Source organism: Bos mutus, chromosome 21 (genome assembly GCF_027580195.1).
Source record: "Bos mutus isolate GX-2022 chromosome 21, NWIPB_WYAK_1.1, whole genome shotgun sequence".
Lineage (NCBI taxonomy): Eukaryota > Metazoa > Chordata > Mammalia > Artiodactyla > Bovidae > Bos > Bos mutus.
In genome coordinates, this window is record NC_091637.1 from 41,604,824 (window position 1) to 41,624,620 (window position 19,797).

Below are 19,797 nucleotides of genomic sequence, written 5' to 3' on the forward strand. Positions count from 1 at the left end.
TATTTTCTCAAAGTTTTTTTTGTTTTGTTTTGGGTGGGGAGGGTTGGTGTTTAAAGCTGTTTCCCTGAAGGCATGGTTCCTGATCAATTTTAAAATATGCCATATTATCCTTGAGTTTTATTTTCTGCTCTTTATAGCCTTTAATTGATATATCTAAGCATTTTTAACCATAGAACTTTGACTCCCTTTTTCCATTTTCAGATTTTTATTTATGCAGAAAACTGTAGGCTTTCTTTTTCGAGAGGAGCAGATACAAAAATTAAAATGATATAAAAATTTGTTAGTTATTTGTACTGGTAAGCAGCTCACCAGTGTATTAGTATTAATAAGGAGCAAAGTTGTAAAGTTCAGACTCCTTAATTCAAGATGGATGATATAGGAGGACTAAAGAGTAAAAACAATGTCAGTTATGACAATTATCATTTGAAAACCATGGCTTCCCCCTCTCCCTGCCCTGCTTCATTTTCTTGTGTCTATATTATGAAAAATATAAATTTGAAAAGTCTTTTTTTGTCTCCAGTGTTATGTCCTGATTCTTCAGTATGATGTCCTGTTTTGAAGAAAACAGTAATATGTAAAGAATGTTAACACCTTTAAAAGCTCTGATTTGACTTTGGTTTGTACTGATACATGCCATGGTTATTAAATTTCTGATTATTTAGGAAATAATTTTTATATTAGGGTGGACACCCTATTATAGTACTTAATACTTCAACATCAAAATTCTAGCTTTGAATTGGCTTCTTGTACTTTTAGGAACTTTTAATACAAAGGTCAAAAAACGCATTTAAATGCATGGACTTTCCAACCTGTACAAGTGATGTGTGTATTAAGGCATTAGTACCGCATTTTGATGGGTCCACTCTCCAAAATTTCCTCCTCTCCTCTTTTTCTTCCTTTTTTGTATATTTTCTTTTTTTGCAAGTTTTCTGTAGTGTCCTTTTTCCTTGCCTAGGGTTTATAACTGAAAGAAATAAGTACCTAGGTACCTCACTTAACCTATTTGGTACCATTCAGATGCAAGGGAGTGGCTGGAGGAAGTAATTTTAGTCATGCCTTTTTAAAATTAGGGAGCAAGAGACATAGAGAAATTAAACATCTATTCTGCTTTTGTCTATTAAGTTTACCTTAGAGAAATATGGAGTAGAAGGGCAGGGGTGTGGAAGAAAGAAACAGGACTTCTGCTGAAATTTTGTGGCAGATTTACTGACAAATATTTTCTAACAGATTTTTACCAAAAGGCAGTTTTGTTTTTCTTTACTGACAGACCCTAAACGTACTTCTGGTTGGAAGCAGCTGCATCATTATAACACTAAAAAGCAACCTTGGCTAACTAAAGTACCTTATGTAACATAAGAAGTAAAGAATACTTTAAATTTAAAAGCCTTTTTTATATGTTTACTGATGATGAGCCGTTTTCAATGCAGGAAATAAATCTATTCCCCAAAAGAAATTGGCCCCCAAGTTACTTCTTTCTTTTAAACATAACAAATTGGGGTAGATTTATGTTTTTGCTCATTCATTCTTTCATCTGCCGGCAGCTATTTTAAGAACTACGTGTAAGACAGATTCTGATGACCTTGGGAAAGTCACAAGACCTCAGTTTCTTCAGTGATGAAAGAAAAGACATTTTTCCACCGCCCTTTAACCACGACTCAATGCCAATGCTCAGATGAGAAATACGCCAAAAGCCCAGGGTACCTCCAAACTTGTGAAATTTCTACGTCTCCAAAAATATTGACTATATTTGAGACAGTATAATAAAAGCCAGGTGACCGATGGTTCCTAAAGGTTTGCTCAGTAGTAGTGTGAGCAGGGGTCTTCTGGGCCACCTGAATTCAGTCCGCCCCATGTCTCGGCATCTCGCTCAATTTCCTTAAGAATGGATTAAACCGAGGGCCTGCCTCCGTCCCTGTGCGGTGTCGACGGAGAAACGGAATCTTCTTGCTCCCATGGAGTTTTGCTTTCTGGGTGAGTACGGCACCAGGTCCCGGGCGGGTTCCGTCTAGTTGGCCAGAGATCCCAGGCAGGAAACTGGCTGCACACGCGGGAGCATGTCCCTGAGAACGAGCGTGGTGCATATATTTTCCTCTCTTGAATTCTTTAATACTCAGAAAGCGTAAGCTGATTTATCGAGAATCATTCAGTGCCCATGCGATGTTTGTAACGGCTAACATAATATCAGGTCCCTTTGCAGTACTGTGGTTTGCTCTCTGTTACGGCCAGAAACCGGAACAGAAGGAAAGGGAGAAAGCAGGGAAGGTCGGAGACGACAGTGCTCAGAGCTGCATGGTCGGCAGCTTCTAAAGCGTGGAGGATGGGACGGAGGAGGAGCAGAATACGGCGAAAGGGGGAAAGCAAAGGAAAAATATTCACGCCAATGGGTAAAAGGGAAAAGGTGAGAAGGAATGGAGTAGGAGAGGGAACCAATGGATGGGAGAGGCGGAGGAAGAAGGGGGAGGGGCAGAAGCCAATGGGGGAGCCGGGACGCGAGCGAGAACGCGGCCCCGCGCACTCGCTCCCTCCCTCTGGCTCCGGCGCTCGCGCCTTCCCAGGCTCCCGGGAGACGAGGGCAGGGGCGGGGCCCAGCCGGGCGCGCGGCGCGGGAGGCGTCGGGAGGTGAGGGCGGCGGGGGCGGGGGATTGTGGGGAGGGCGGTGCGGGTGCGCGCGCGCGCGCCCCGTCGAGGTTGCGCCGCCGCTCCGCCCCCGGCCGGGTGTGTGGCAGCGCGCGCGCGCGTGTGCGTTCCGGCGGTGCGCGCCGGGAGAGATGCTGAGGTAAAGTTCGGGAGAGAGGGAGAGATCCGTCAGCGCGAGGGAGCCCGAGTGGCCGCCATTACTGAACCCGGCGCGGCGGCGGGCGCCGGGGAAGGGGGGAGGGACGGGGCCGCCGCTGGTGGCGGGGAGGGAGGGAGGGTGGGTTACCCGGCCACGGGAGCCGTAGGGCTTGAGGTTTCGGGGCGTGTGTGTTGGGGCGGGCGGGGGGAGGTGGCTGAAGGGACGCGGCGCTCGGTGAGCGCGCCAGGGAAGAGAGGCGAGCAGAGAGTGGAGGAGGAGGCGGCGGCGGCGGGAGCGCTCCCCAGGAATGTCGCTGCCGCCGCCACCACCGGGGCCGCTGCCGTTGAGGAGGAGACGGAGGAGACCGACGGTGTTAGGTAGGACCTTGCGACTCCCCGCTCCTCTGGGCCTGCCCGTTCGCCCCCTCCCCGCCGGGGACCCTCCCGCCGCCCACTGCCCCGCTCGGTCGCCGCCGCCGGTTGTAACCAGTTCAAGGGGCTGGGGCCCCGCCGCCGCGGAGGGGAGCCCGGCGCCGCGCTCTGTCCTCGCAGGCCGGGGCGGGGAGCGGCTGCCGTGGGGGGGAGACGGGCGGCGTGAAGGGCAGAGAGGCCGGGGGAGGGGGCGCTTTCCCCACAGGTGATGGGGCAGGGGTCGGCGGAGGCCTGGTGGTGGCCGGAGTCCTCTCCAGCCCGCCGCCCTCACTTGCCCTGGTCTCGGGTGGTGCGTGGGGGAGGAAGGTGGCGGTGTCTATTAGCCGGGCGGCTGCTGTTAACGAGTTCCACCTGGAAGGGGAGAGGTGGGGTGGGCGCATATTCGCGGAGACACAGTCTTCATTGCAAACTTGAGCGCCTTTCTGGGGGATCGGCCCTTTCACTTTTTCCCCCTAGCTCCCCCCGGACCCTGGGTTCTGTTCACCAATTTCTTGACTGCTCCTAAAGCTCGGGGTAGGATGTGAGAAGTTGCACTGCGCAACCGAAACACAAGAGTCCTAAGGGTTGGCTGCGGCTGGGTTGAGGCTTTGAAATTGAGTTTTCGCTAGAATAACCTCTAGATTTTCCCTCTGTTTCCACTAAAGAAAAGTATCGGGGTGGGGGTGGGGAACTGCGCGGGAGCGCGCGCGCACTTATCCACACATAAATACACTCGCTCCCTCTCACCCTCCCTCTCCAGCGTTATTAGAAATGCAAGTGAGGTGGAGGCTCAGGGTGTAGCTGAGGCTGAAAGGTGCTCGGAAGTCTAGGCAAACTATCAGGACGTTTAGTAAAATTCCGAGAAAGTTGTAAGGAAGATGGTTATGCTTTTACAATATGATAGAAATCCGGTTTGGGCCCATGTTTAATATATGGAATTCGAATGTTTTAAGTATAGACCAAAAGAGGCATACAGATGGTGTGTACGCGCGTTTTTAAGTTTAAATTCCCATCGGTATTTGCTTTTGCATTTGTAATTGGTAGGAGACGACATCATTTTTTAAAAAGTGTTCAGGTATGAAACAGTGAAATGCGTCGCTATGTTTACTGATCTTTTCTTACGCAGTCTTCTACAGGTGTTGGGAGGGCGGGGTTTGCCGACTCCACTTAAATTCCAAAACCAGTATTCATTTTGAATATATTAATAAGTGTTTATTTCCATTGATATTCTTATTCATTTCAGGGACTGTTTCTTAAATCTCCACTCAAGATGGTTCTTTTAACAAAAATTTGATCTGGATTCAACGCTTCAGAAAAGTATTTGGTTGAGTAAAATATGTTAATAAAATGTGTTTGGCAGTACTGTCAATTCCGGTTTATTCGACTTTAATGTGATGAAACTGTACGCTTATTTAGTATTCTTAAATAGACATACTGACCATACCGGTAACCTACTAGGCAGTTTTCAGATTAAGATTTCGCTTCCATTTTAAATTGCTTTTTCATTTTTGGCTCTTTCATCTATTTGTTGTTTGAAATTGACCCACGTTTCTTGTATATGGTCGATCAGAGGAAGACACTGGTAAATGCAGACTACCAAAAACTTGCATAGGCCTTGGAGCATGTGATTAAACATACATGATTGAAAATCTGGGTATATCTGTGCATTTAACTTTCAAGAAATAGCACTACTGATCTAATTGACTTAAAGCAGAAATTAGAGCAGTTCAGGTGACTAGATAACAATCGATTTGGTTGTCATGTGTAGGCTGCATTTTTTTTAACCCACTTAAGCATGTATTTTACCATTCTTTGTATATTAATTACAAGAGCATTGGGGAATGGGGTGTGTTACACTTGGATATCCCAGAAAGAATTGTCACAGAATTCTGATATCTTCATCAGTTCTTTAGCACTCCTCTCCCACATTTAAATTACTTTAGCACTTTAGACATTGTATTGCAAAAGTAATGTCTTAATTCTGTCACATGGTACTTAACCTAAATGTTTTGAAACCAGGACCCCACCCCTCTCTCTTTCTGTTTGAAAAGCTGATTTAATCTATACACTTAAACTCTTTTGGAGAAAATTATTTCGACCTTGAGAGTTAAGATTTTTTAAGGAATAAAATATTGTATTTGCATTCTTTTTTTGGAATTGATATTGTGGTACAGCTTAGAATAATATTTTGTAACTCACTTATACATTGAGGAAAAAGTTATTTCTCAAGAAGACTGTACTAAACTTTTACTTTTTCATCATTAATGGTACTTAACACAAGTGTTGCTTTTAGTATTCAGTTCTTAAACATGAAATGGCATAATTGGGATTTTCTTGGTAGCTGCAGAATGTTCTGTCACAACTTAAGTTTCCATAAATATTATTTTTGAAATTTATTTGGACTGATTTTTTTCTTTGCATACCCAGAAGGTATGCAGATAATATAGTTGGCTCAAGAAGTGTTGTATAGTGTTCTGTTTTAGTAACATTTGTGTTCCTAAAGGATGTTTGGGGTACACCATGGGAGTTTGGTTTTGCAAAGAACTGTGAAGAAAGTTTGTAAAGTGTTCCATTATTTGGTGACTTGAGTAATCAAGCTCCTATTTGTTTAAGTGAAGGTTGTTGATAATTTTCTCAAACTAGGAAAACAAAGAAAAATATTAGTTCACTGCTTAGAATTTTAGGTATGAACTTTAATTGGTTTTCAAATTCTGTTCCTGTATTTTAGGTATGAACTTTAATTGGTTTTCAAATTCTGTTCCTTGGATCCCTTATGGATTTTTGCTGGATGCCTTGAGACTTCCTCTGATATCTCACCCTTAGAAACCAGGGCAGCTTTTATTTTTGTCTATTAAAAGTATTCTTCCTAAATACAAGAATTACTTTGAAAAAAAAATCATCTGTATTAAAATTTGTTTGAAAGCGTCCAGTTTGTATTCATTAATTAAGATTACTTTCATTCAGCACTTACGTGCCTGGCCTTAGGGGTACCAAGATAAGTTAGAAATATGTAGCTCAAGCTATAGTTGAAGCGGTAGTAACTTTACAGTAATAAATATTGATGGTTACAAGTACTAAGAAATGTGGAAAAGAGAACCACTGTTTTCTATCAGGGCCTCTTTGGGAAACCTTTACAGAAGAAGCATTTGAATTTGAATGTTTTGACTGCAAGTAGAACTTTGAAAGTAAGAGAGACAAAAAAGGTTTTTGTTTTGTTTTCTCTGTATTTTGGAGATTGTCCACAATTCCTTAGATTTGCAGTCAGATAAAATAGGTTGTTAATATTTGATCATGTCTGTATTTTACTCCTTAGAACTATTGGGGAAAAGTTATGCATAACTGTAATTTTGGGGTTAACATAATGACTAGTATGGTTCCCTTTGGTTAGATTTTCAAGCTTTTCATCACGAAGTTTTCATTTTTCTAGCTTCATGTTAGACTTAGTATATTCTATTATCCCTGACCAATATTTTATTGCGCACCTAGGCATTAGGGTGGAGAAGGCGATGGCACCCCACTCCAGTACTCTTGCCTGGAAAATCCCATGGACGGAAGAGCCTGGGAGGCTGCAGTCCATGGGGTCTCACAGAGTCGGACACGACTGAAGCGACTTAGCAGCAGCAGCAGGCATTAGAGTGAAACAAGGAAATGTTGCTCCCTTAAAAGAGCTTACAGCTTTGGTGCGAAGCTTTGGTGCTTGACGATTTAGGAATAAATGCCAGTTTAACACAGTAGAAGAGCCATATACAAAGTAGTAGATATTGATGTAAAAATTGGTGTAAAGAAATTTAAATAAAGGAGATATCCTTTTGAAGTTGCAGGATTGGGATAAGTGAGAAAAAAAGACACTGTAGACCCAAAGCATAAGGAGGTGTGGATAAATTAACGGAGAGAGTGGGGGAGGAATATAAGGTAAAAATGTACAAACTCAGTTTGTACATTGTAAGCCAAATTGAAGGATTTGGGGGAAAATATTAACACAAGGTTAATAGAAGGAGTAATGGGGAAATAAATTATCTCTACATTCCTATCTTTGTTAACTATATTTGGCATTGTCAAACAGCCTTGGAAAACTGATTCTTTGCCTTCTAATAGGGTATACAGTTTGTTCATTTTCTTCCTATTTAGTATTGTGATCCAGCATTTTATATTTCTTTCTATACTTGCCTTTTTAGAACCAAGATAATATCTCTCTTCATTTTCTTCTTTATTTTTGTTTTGGTTGACTGTTAAAGGGAAGGAGAGACAAAGATCCAGATTTCTACTTTACTATCTAAGTTTATAACTCTTGGAATACTTGTTACAAAGGGTATCACATCACATGGTCTCTTAAATTATTTTCTCAAGTTTGTGATCTTGAAGTTGATGTTACTAATCTTGACTTTACCTCATTTCATTTCTGTGTTTTCACTTGTCTTGGTAATACTGTCACCTGAAACTCAAGTGTTAGCACCATCTGTTGCTGAGACTGATTAGTTTTTCTTTAAGAAACTTGACTCATTTGTCTTTTATTTCTTTTATCTAGTAGCCAGTCACCAAAGTCTTTGTCTTGAATGGCTCTTTTCAGTTCTGTGATAGTTCAGGTGCTTTCAAGCCTCTAGTGTTTGCCCATCTCTTAGGCACTGTGCCCCTCCAAATCCAATTTTGTATTTCACTTCTAATTTAGAATGGTTTCTTATTGCTCACTACAAGGTCTAACTTGTATTTGCCCTTGAAGACCTTCCATAGACATATCTTCAGAAATAAGTAAGTTTCTACTTTCTAACATGGCAACTGTACTCAGCCACTCCACAGTAATCACATACCAGGAAGAACTTTTTAAAATCCAAATCCAGTCTCTTTTTCAGAGTTTACTCAAATCCTTAAATCTATTGCAGGAGTCTGCAGATTATAGTCTGTGAGCACAGTCCAGTCTACTGCTTATTTTGTTTAATGGCTTTTTACATTTTGAAATGGTTGGGGAAACAATTTTGAATAATATTTTGTAATATGTGAAAATGACATGGAATTCTAATGTCATTGTCTATAATGATCATTTGTGTAAATATTGTCTGTGGCTTGTAGTATTTATTGTTTGACCTTTCACAGAAAAAGTTTCAAAGCCCAAATTACGAAGTATTCTAATTTGTACTGATCTTTCATTTCTTTGAGTTCTTATTACATTTATCAGTTTTATAGTGTATCACATTGCCTATGTCTTCTCATCTGTAGTACTTGTTAAAGAGTGGGCAGTGGTTTTCAGCCTTTTTTAAAAAAAAGCATACCTCCTTTTTAGTCTATACCCTTTTTTTGAGATTTTTATTTGACCACTTAATGTTCCCATAAGTAAGAAAATTGTAGTTTGTTTTCCCTCCTGTGTAGTATTACAATAACGAATGGCAAATTATGCCCTTCTCCCCATGTCTCCATTCTCCAAAGTGAGAAGAAAGAACTTGGACCCTGGAAGGGAGTATATTCATAGCTCCCTGGCTTAGTCAGACCACCCTCTCTGACCACCCTATCTAAATTTCTGCCATAAAGCGAAGCAAATAGTAGCTAAGCACAGTATATATTTAATGGGTTGTTTACACAGGTTGATGTAAATGAGGTGACCCTTGATTCTTCTGTTTTCACCACAGAATAAAGAAATGGACTAGGAAGGGCTGAGAATAACTTTGATACCATGTCCTCAGAGACGACATGTTGTTAGAGGAAAGTGTGGATTAAAAATAGTATTGGCAGTAAATCTGTTTGGAAATAGTTTACACCATTATGTTCTGCAGTGAAACTTTTTCAAACAATAAATACTTGAAATATCAAAAGATAAAAATGGGTAAAAAGCAGAATTACCTTTGCTGAGTAGAGTTTGGAAAGATCCCTGACTGCTGCATACTGAGACCCTTCTGGAAGTACCCTTCAGGCTTAATGTTTATAAACTCATTATTTCTGTTAATGAGCAGACTAAAGGTCTTGGGGGAAGAACTGGACTTTCTATATTAGAATATTCTGGAAAAAAAAAAAAAGAATATTCTGCAGTGCTATACCTTATGGATCCATAATAGTATGTGATTTTTGTTAATTGTGACTATGAATGTGACTTCAAGATTTTCCAGGATCTGAGTTTGAAGATTGATTCATTTAGTCATCAAATACTTGATCTCCCATGTATATCAGGCGCTGATCTGAGTGCTGGGAATATGATTAAAAAATAAAAAATCATCCTAACGCTCTATCCTGGATCCTGCCAAGATATGCTTTCATGAAGACTAATTTATGGGAATATGACTTTAGCATTCCTTTCAACCTTAAGGTTGTATGCTTATGTGGTACAAACCTTAGTCAAAGAAAATACGGAATATGATTGGCATTAACATTGTTTACTTAACTCTTTTATATGTTAAAATGGCTTTTTCATTTCCTCTTCTAATTTTTATAGCGTAAGTTTGTATTGAGATATACTTAAGTATATTATTAAGGTAATATTATGCCATATTCATCTTTTAGTATACAGTTGATATTTTTACTCTCAAACTTTTCTAGGTAAGTTTATCTAAGATTGTGGAATATATGATCATCTTTGGGCTTGAATCTGTCTTCTGTCTTGAATATTTGTTTATTTAAGGGATGTTTTCTTTATTTGACCTAAAAAAGATGGAGCAGGGCTTCCCTGGTGACTCAGTGGTAAAGAATCCTCCCTGGTCTGGGAAGATCCCACATGGTGCAGAGCAACTAAGCCCGTATGCCACTGCTATTAAACCTGTGTTCTAGAGCCCAGGAGCTGTAACTACTAAAACCCTGTGTGCCTTAGAGCCTGTGCTCCGCAATAAAAGAAGCCACTGTAACAGGAAGCCTGCACACAAAAATTGGAGTATTGCCCCCACTATCTGTGACTAGAGAAAAACCTGTGAAGCATCAAAGACTCAGCACAGCCAAAAATAAATATTTTTTTAATTAAAAACAAAAAGAATGTAATTACAAAGCTGCTTCTGTGTAATTAGATCTTTGAAGTGTACTTTTCTGTAGTAAATGATTGTGATTTTAAAAAATATTAAGTGTAAAAAATAAAAATTAGGGGATTATTCTGACTGAATACAGGCATACTTTGTTTTATTGTGCTTTGCAGATCCCGAGGGTTTGCACATTGATAGTTTTTGGCAACCTTGTGTAGATCAAGTGTATAGATGCCATTTTTCCAAGTGTTATTTTTTAAGGTATGTACATATAGACATAATGGAAGCACAGTTAATAAACTACAGTATAGTGTAAACTTTCATATGCATTGAGAAACCAAAAAATTTGTGTGACTCACTTTATTGTGTATTTGCTTTTTTGTGGTGTCTGCAACCAAACATGCAATATCTCCAAGGTATACCTGTACATTATTATAGACCATAGTTAGTCTTTATTCTGATAGCTTAATTTTTGACAAAAATTTTGGAACCTTGAATATATGTGTATTTCCTCCATAAATAGCTTTATGATGTCTTTTAGATTAATAAATGGCAACCCACTCCAGTGTTATTGCCTAGAGAATCCCAGGGACGGGGGAGCCTGGTGGGTTGCCATCTCTGGGGTCGCACAGAGTCGGACACGACTGAGCGACTTAGCAGCAGCAGCAGCAGCACTTATTTAGTAAACCTAACATGCTTTACTTTTTACTTTTTTTAACCAGGGAATTAAGAACATTTGATTGTAGTATTTATTAGGCTTCATACATTTGTTGAATAGCTACTATGTGGGAAGGACTATTTGGGGCTCTTGGAATATGATGATGGAATGAACAGATTTGTGCATTTGTACATCTTTTTAAACCTAGAATGGGGAGGGGAGAGGGGTAGAGTTAATGACAAATAATAAAGAAGTTGTAAATTAGGATAAGCAAAGGAGAATTTGGAGATTGTTAGGGAAAGTAAGGGCAAAGGTAGGAACATGTTTAGCTTGTTCAGGATTCTTCACTGTGACTGGAATAGAATGAGGAATGGGGAGAATAAAATGGGAATAGGTCAGAGAGTAAGATATGGTTAGAGAAGGTAGATCTTGTAGTAAGCCATTGAAAAGACTTCGCTTTTACTTTTTTGGAGACACGGGAGAGTTTTAACCTCAAGAAAGGGACGGTCTTACGTATGTTTTAAAAGAAATAGTCTGGCTGCTCTGTGAACAGACTGAGGAAGAGGAGCAGGAGTGGAAGCAGAGAAATTAGTTCAGAAACCTTTGGAGGAATGAAGAGCCAGAGATGAGAATGGAATGAGATCAGATTTATAGCAATAAAGGTAGTGAAAAGCAATGATTTCTGAATGTATTTTGAAGATGAGGCCAGCAGGAATTTTCCTGACAGCATATAGTAACTTGGAAGTGTAAAATATTTTTTAAAATATACTTTTTATTAATTCATGAGTGCAACAGTTTTGTGAAAAGTTACAAAATTTAGTTTAAATCCAGAATTACTAAGACTCTTTCAGTTGACTAGATTCCTTATAGAGCTTTAAAAAAAATTTTTTTTATTTTTGCAGAAGGCCACTTCATGTTATTAAAACTCCATTAAAAGGATCATGTTGTGTTTGAATGACTTAAAACGTCTCAAAACTTAATTGTAGAGATAGCTTCATTTCAGCACAGTTGTCCAACTTAAAGATTATACATTGTTGTTAATTTCTGTAGAGATACTTATTCTAAACATTTCCTTGAAAGTGTATAGGATAATCTTAAAAGCACGAGGAGAAATTACATTGCAGGTTATTACAAGTAGCACTAATGCTTAAGAAGGGCTTCCCTCGTGGCTCAGTGGTAAAGAACCTGCCCGCCAATGCTAGAGACATGGTTGAATCCGTGGGTCGGGAAGATCTGGAGAAGGAAGGAAATGGCAACCCACTCCAGTATTCTTGCCTGGGAAATCCCATGGACAGAGGAGCCTGGTGGGCTACAGTGCATGGGGTTGCAAAAGAGTTGGACACGACTTAGTAAACATCAGTGACAGTGCTTAAGAAGGTAAAGATTGGTCATCAAGAGAGTCAACCCTGTAACTTTGAGTAGGTCATTATTGCTTTTTATTTGGTTTCTTTTTTTTTTTTTTTTTTACAAAGATTAAGTTATGTCAAAAATAGAAAAGCTATGTCTAGATCGACATAGTCAAGTATTAACCATTAAAAATACTTGAAAGGAGTTTTCAAATTGAATCTAACAGCCTGCCTATAGACATTGGCCATTAGCTTGTTAGTGGGAAATTTTAAAAAGGCATTCTTTTTTTCTCAGTACAAAAGAAAAACTACCTTGGTTAGTTAATAGTGTGCAATTTTGACTTGAATAGTGAGGGCCAGTGGATTAATTACATAAACTATCCAAGTGTCTGAAAGTAAATTTCCTTATAAACCTGTACAGAAAGTATAACTTTCTTTCTTGAGGTAGTTATACCATACTCACTCAAATGACAAAATCTTTTCAAGGACAAGATGACAATAGTTTTCTAGTCTAGGGTTTCTGAAACTTTTAAAATCTGAAAATACTTTTAAACTAAAGCTTCTGAGTTAAGTAAACCTGTAAATCAGATAGGCACTGCTCTGGTGAAGAGTTGGAGAGAGCAACTATTTATTTGTCCAGCATTCTTTCCTACCTCTAGATAAATGAATTTTCTCACCAGATAATCACTATATGGTGACTCATGACAAAAACTCTCGATCTGACTTCAAAAGGCCAGCAGGTAGCCTGCCTGAGAACATTGTTACTAGAAAGAACGTGGATGTTCTTTACTGTGTCTTAGTGGTAGTTTACTGTGAATTTGGTCTGTAAACCACACATGTCACACAAAGCTACCTTATTTTTAATTTGAACTTTAATATTTGTAAGTCAGAGACTGCCACTAATTAGGATGTGTCAGAGCCTTAGTACTGAAAATTTGTCAATACAATAGAGTTTTATTTCTCTGTTAAATAAAAAGCCTTCTAGTTTTCAATGACTGATAAGAGGATGATGACTTCATGCTTCCATTCACCTTACTTTTAAGGGCTTTTTCTTTCTGAAACTTTAAAAATTCATTTTGTGGTAGTGTTTTTATTTTGACTTTTATGCTGGATAACTTTAGATAGAAAAGTGTTTCAGTCTTCTGAGGTTTATGCTCTAGGAGAGCATGAATGATTCTTTTAATGTGTTTGGATAGGTATTTGTAAAATATATTAACCAAGATGTAACCATTATGATAAGGATTAGATTTGTAGTTGAAAATTTTCCACAATACTCAGGTCCATATAACATACTGTTACTTTTCTATTGAAAATTTTGTGTCTCTTAAACTGGAAAGCAGGGAACAGTCTTTCATTGCTTTGAATTGCTCTTAATTTTCAGAATAGATGTTTGTCCACCAGAGTTAATCAAGAGCTCTGCGTAGGTCTAGTGTTTGTAGAATTCAATGTAAAAATTCCCCAAAGAAATCGCTGGTTATGTTTTCTTTTGGTACACATTTAAAAGGATATCGTCTGCAATTTTTTGCTTGTTTAGTAAGAAAGAAAGAAAGATAGACTTTGTATTCTGCTGTTTGAAGGTTTTTTTTTTTAATCATTTGTTATGGAATCACCATGCTATTTTCACAGACTAATTTCCCTTTTTATTGCTCTTTATAATTTTGTTATCCAGTTAGTTCACTGTTTTCTTTTCAGTAAATATCCATTAAGTAGCCCAATTGTTCTTTTGTGTGGTTTAAAGAATGTTAAACTTGATGCTCAGTGCAAATATTCAGTTTGATCACATTAAGATTTAAAAATTTTTTTACTTGATAAAAGAGAGTTAATAGGATTGAGTGGGACTGCCCTAATTTCTTACACTGCTAGTTATTGTATGTACTGCTCTCGGATAAATACTGGCAAATCACCAGCCTGAACACGTCATTTTTTAATAAATCTTCAACAGCTTCCTTGATTGCAACAATCAAATCTTAAAAACAGAACTTAATATTTATTAAGCATTTTTTCTTTGCATTTAACATTAACAAAGAAAAACTTAGTTCTTAAATTTGTTTAGATAGGCAGCTCCATTTTATACATGGGGGAACCATGTCTCAAAAGATTTAGGATTTTACTGTTGTTGTAAACTAATAAATGTTAGGAATTTAATTTGAAGTCATTTCCATTTACTCATGATTTTCTACTACTGATTTTGGTGCTTCAACATTATATTACACAAGTGAACCTAGTATTTTGCTTGAGTGTTTGGTGGCTGATACAGTTAAAATCAGTATTTCATTGAGGTTGCTAGGATAAACTTAGATAATACAAGAATAAATCTTGATATTTTATTTTAAAATATTATATTAGAAATATAGTAAAAATTTTAAATTGCAAGAATAATTTCTTTTTACCATTAGTATAGCAGATGTGGACTATAATCTTAATAGATATTTACTTGCAATTTTGAGGGTAGTGGAGAAACCACATATTTGGGGCAAATAGTGGTTATTTTCTGACCTTTTATTTTTTTTCCCCTCATGGTCTTTATGATCTTGTATTTTGTCTGGATTGAAGATATTTTTCATATATGTTGATGTACATGACTGGATATTTTCCTTGTGAAATTTGGTATGGTAGAAATTATGTATTGCTTTTAATTAAACCTCAAAAGAATGTGAAGAGTCTCCAAATAAACCATTATAAGAGACTAATTCATTGTTTCCACACAGATAAGCTGAATTAAATTACGTGCAAGTCTTATGGGTTATTTGTTGTTGTTTTTATATCAAATAATTCTAAAAGATTGTCTCAGATATATAATCTTAAACTTCTTGAGCTTTGTGCTACTCAAAATACGATCTGGGAGCTTTTTGTAAATACTCTGAGAGGAAATAAATGCAGGAATCAAGAACATTTAGAAACAGTTTGGCAGTAATTTTTTGTCTCTTGAATCTAGTAAGAAATTGGGGCCTACATTTTTTAAAAGATTTCATTCAGATTAAAAATTTCATTGTGTTTTTAAAAATTGACTTGCGTATATGAAATAAAAATTGGTCCTTAGTTTGAGAAGTGTTGATCCAGTTAATCACTGTAACAATTTGTATTAACTGTTCATTTTTTCCTTTTTCTTATTTACGTATATGAATATATTTAATTGGTTTTGTATATAATATTTGATTGCGTAAGACTTAAAAATTCTAAGATCTTGCTAAATTCACATGAAATTCCGTGTTAGGGAATAAGGTTTGAGGAACCATGTAAGAGAAAGCAGATAGGTTTTTAAGTTGTGAGAGAGTTGTTAAGGCAACTAGTTTGTTTTAGTTATTATCAAACATAGCCTCCAGACAGAGAAGACAGGAAAATTGAGGGAAGGGAAGGACTAGAAACAAAATGCATATTTGGTTAATAGGGTTTTATTTTAAAGTTTGTAAGATCACATTAAAATTTGTATTTAGTTTTTTTAGTTGTTAGATTTGCCTTAAATTTTGAGGTCATCTTGCACTTTTAACAGTAAATCATAAACTGTCTTTGGTGATTTCTTAAAATACTGTGACATTGTTAACTTGTCTGGTGCTTTATTATGAACATCTTTAATGTGTATATAGTTCAGCATGTATAATTCATGACTAAGATTTGTCCTTTTTCTCTTTCTAGGAAGATGATCCATATGATCTTGAAGACCTTTCTGCACAGAAATGAGGGAAATACAAAGAACCAAATGTAGTTCTGAAATGTGGGATCTGTATTTTGAGATGATTTTATTTTCAAAATGAGAAGTATATCTGGTTATCTTTATGAATGTAGAGACATGACAAGAGAGTTATGATGGCAAAAAACAAAGAGCCTCGCCCCCCGTCCTATACCATCAGTGTAGTTGGACTCTCTGGGACTGAAAAAGACAAAGGTAACTGTGGAGTTGGAAAGTCTTGTTTGTGCAATAGATTTGTACGCTCAAAAGCTGATGAATATTATCCAGAACATACTTCTGTGCTTAGCACCATTGACTTCGGAGGACGAGTAGTAAACAATGATCATTTTTTGTACTGGGGTGACATAACGCAAAGTGGTGAAGATGGAGTAGAGTGCAAAATTCATGTCATCGAACAAACTGAGTTCATTGATGACCAGACTTTCTTGCCTCATCGGAGTACGAATTTGCAACCATATATAAAGCGTGCAGCTGCCTCTAAATTGCAGTCAGCAGAAAAACTAATGTACATTTGCACTGATCAACTAGGCTTGGAACAAGACTTCGAACAGAAGCAAATGCCTGAAGGGAAGCTCAATGTAGATGGATTTTTATTGTGCATTGACGTAAGTCAGGGATGCAATAGGAAGTTTGATGATCAACTTAAATTTGTGAATAACCTTTTTGTCCAACTATCAAAATCAAAAAAACCTGTAATAATAGCAGCAACTAAATGTGATGAATGTGTGGATCATTATCTTAGAGAAGTTCAGGCATTTGCTTCAAACAAAAAGAACCTTCTCGTAGTGGAAACATCAGCACGATTTAACGTCAACATTGAGACATGTTTCACTGCACTGGTACAAATGTTGGATAAAACTCGTGGCAAGCCTAAAATTATTCCCTATCTGGATGCTTATAAAACACAGAGACAACTTGTTGTCACAGCAACAGATAAGTTCGAAAAACTTGTACAGACTGTGAGAGATTATCATGCAACTTGGAAAACTGTTAGTAACAAATTGAAAAATCATCCTGATTATGAAGAATACATCAACTTAGAGGGAACAAGAAAGGCTAGAAATACATTCTCAAAACACATAGAACAGCTTAAACAGGAACATATAAGAAAAAGGAGAGAAGAATATATAAATACTTTACCGAGAGCTTTTAACACTCTTTTGCCAAATCTGGAAGAGATTGAACATTTGAATTGGTCAGAAGCTTTGAAGTTAATGGAAAAGAGAGCAGATTTTCAGTTATGTTTTGTGGTGCTAGAAAAAACACCTTGGGATGAAACTGACCATATAGACAAAATCAACGATAGACGGATCCCATTTGACCTCCTGAGCACTTTAGAAGCTGAAAAAGTCTATCAGAACCATGTACAGCATCTAATATCAGAGAAGAGGAGGGTAGAAATGAAGGAAAAATTCAAGAAGACTTTGGAAAAAATTCAGTTTATTTCACCTGGGCAACCATGGGAGGAAGTTATGTGCTTTGTAATGGAGGATGAAGCCTTCAAATACATCACTGAGGCTGATAGCAAAGAGGTGTATGGTAGGCATCAGCGAGAAATAGTTGAAAAAGCCAAAGAAGAGTTTCAGGAAATGCTTTTTGAACATTCTGAACTTTTTTATGATTTAGATCTTAATGCAACACCTAGTTCAGATAAAATGAGTGAAATTCATACAGTTTTGAGTGAAGAACCTAGATATAAAGCTTTACAGAAACTTGCACCGGATAGGGAGTCTCTTCTACTTAAGCATATAGGATTTGTTTATCATCCCACTAAAGAAACATGTCTTAGTGGCCAAAACTGTACAGACATTAAAGTAGAGCAGTTACTTGCCAGTAGTCTTTTGCAGTTGGATCATGGTCGCTTACGGTTGTATCATGATAGCACCAATATAGATAAAGTTAACCTTTTCATTTTAGGGAAAGATGGCCTTGCCCAAGAACTAGCAAATGAGATAAGGACACAATCCACTGACGATGAGTATGCCTTAGATGGAAAAATTTATGAACTTGATCTTCGGCCTGTTGATGCCAAGTCGCCTTACTTTTTAAGTCAGTTGTGGACTGCTGCCTTTAAACCACATGGGTGCTTTTGTGTATTTAATTCCATTGAGTCACTGAATTTTATTGGGGAGTTTATTGGAAAAATAAGAACTGAAGCTTCTCAGATCAGAAAAGATAAGTATATGGCCAACCTTCCATTTACATTAATTCTGGCTAATCAGAGAGATTCTATTAGTAAGAATCTACCAATTCTCAGGCACCAAGGGCAACAGTTGGCAAACAAGTTACAGTGTCCTTTTGTAGATGTACCTGGTGGTACATATCCTCGTAAATTTAATGAAACCCAAATAAAGCAAGCTCTAAGAGGAGTACTAGAATCTGTTAAACATAATTTAGATGTGGTGAGCCCAGTTCCCACCAATAAGGATGTATCAGAAGCTGACTTGAGAATTGTCATGTGTGCCATGTGTGGTGATCCATTTAGTGTGGATCTTATTCTTTCACCCTTCCTTGATTCTCATTCTTGTAGTGCTGCCCAAGCTGGACAGAATAATTCCCTAATGCTTGATAAAATCATTGGTGAAAAAAGGAGGCGAATACAGATCACAATATTATCATACCATTCCTCAATTGGAGTAAGGAAAGATGAACTGGTTCATGGTTATATACTAGTGTATTCTGCCAAACGGAAAGCATCAATGGGAATGCTTCGAGCATTTCTGTCAGAGGTTCAGGACACCATCCCTGTACAACTGGTGGCAGTTACTGACAGCCAAGCAGACTTTTTTGAAAATGAGGCCATCAAGGAGTTAATGACTGAAGGAGAACACATTGCAACTGAGATCTCTGCTAAATTTACAGCATTGTATTCTTTATCTCAGTATCATCGGCAAACTGAGGTCTTTACACTGTTTTTCAGTGATGTTCTAGAGAAAAAAAATATGATAGAAAATTCCTATTTATCTGATAGTACAAGGGAATCAACCCATCAGAGTGAAGATGTTTTCCTGCCATCTCCCAGAGACTGTTTTCCCTACAACAACTACCCTGATTCAGATGATGATACAGAAGCACCACCTCCTTATAGTCCAATTGGGGATGATGTACAGCTGCTTCCAACACCTAGTGACCGATCCAGATATAGATTAGATTTGGAAGGAAATGAATACCCTATTCACAGCACCCCGAATTGTCATGACCATGAACGCAACCATAAAGTGCCTCCACCTATTAAACCTAAACCAGTTGCACCGAAGACAAACGTGAAAAAATTGGATCCAAACCTTTTAAAAACGATTGAAGCTGGTATTGGTAAAAATCCAAGAAAACAGACTTCTCGTGTGCCTTTGGCACATCCCGAAGATATGGATCCTTCAGATAACTATTCAGAACCCATTGACACAATTTTCAAACAGAAGGGCTATTCTGATGAGATATACGTTGTCCCAGATGACAGTCAGAATCGTGTTATTAAAATTAGAAACTCATTTGTAAATAACACCCAAGGAGATGAAGAAAATGGATTTTCCGATAGAACCTCAAAAAGTCATGGAGAACGGAGGCCTTCAAAATACAAATATAAATCTAAAACCCTGTTTAGTAAAGCCAAGTCATACTACAGAAGAACACATTCAGATGCAAGTGATGATGAGGCTTTCACGACTTCTAAAACGAAAAGAAAAGGAAGACATCGTGGAAGTGAGGAAGATCCACTTCTTTCTCCTGTTGAAACTTGGAAAGGTGGTATTGATAATCCTGCAATCACTTCAGATCAAGAGTTAGATGATAAGAAAATGAAGAAGAAAACCCACAAAGTGAAAGAAGACAAAAAAGTAAGTTTAATTTATGGTTCATAATGTTTCTAAAGATGTTTTGACTTTTAAAAAATTACTTTTTTAAGATAATGGATTTGATGTCAGTGAGAAGTTACGCTGTCTGTCATTTAGTAAGTGTAATTGGCAGCTCTTTTTAATTTTCTGAATATTTTGT

The 19,797-nt window shown here is 37.9% G+C and overlaps 1 protein-coding gene across 4 annotated transcripts in view; it reads left to right on the plus strand.

Moving 5' to 3' along the window:
- Window positions 1-2,652: 2,652 nt before the first annotated feature.
- Window positions 2,653-19,797, plus strand: part of ARHGAP5 (Rho GTPase activating protein 5) — a 79,073-nt gene continuing 61,928 nt past the window's right edge. The window contains exons 1-2 of one of the 4 annotated variants that reach the window (XM_070358702.1): window positions 2,653-2,776; window positions 15,753-19,640. In XM_070358702.1, coding sequence (XP_070214803.1) covers window positions 15,921-19,640 — 3,720 coding nt within the window. In that variant the 5' untranslated portion in view covers window positions 2,653-2,776; window positions 15,753-15,920. Of the gene's footprint in view, window positions 2,777-2,957; window positions 3,154-15,752; window positions 19,645-19,797 lie in introns of those variants that run through there. The other 3 variants (XM_070358704.1, XM_070358703.1, XM_070358701.1) reach the window with 3 other exon arrangements.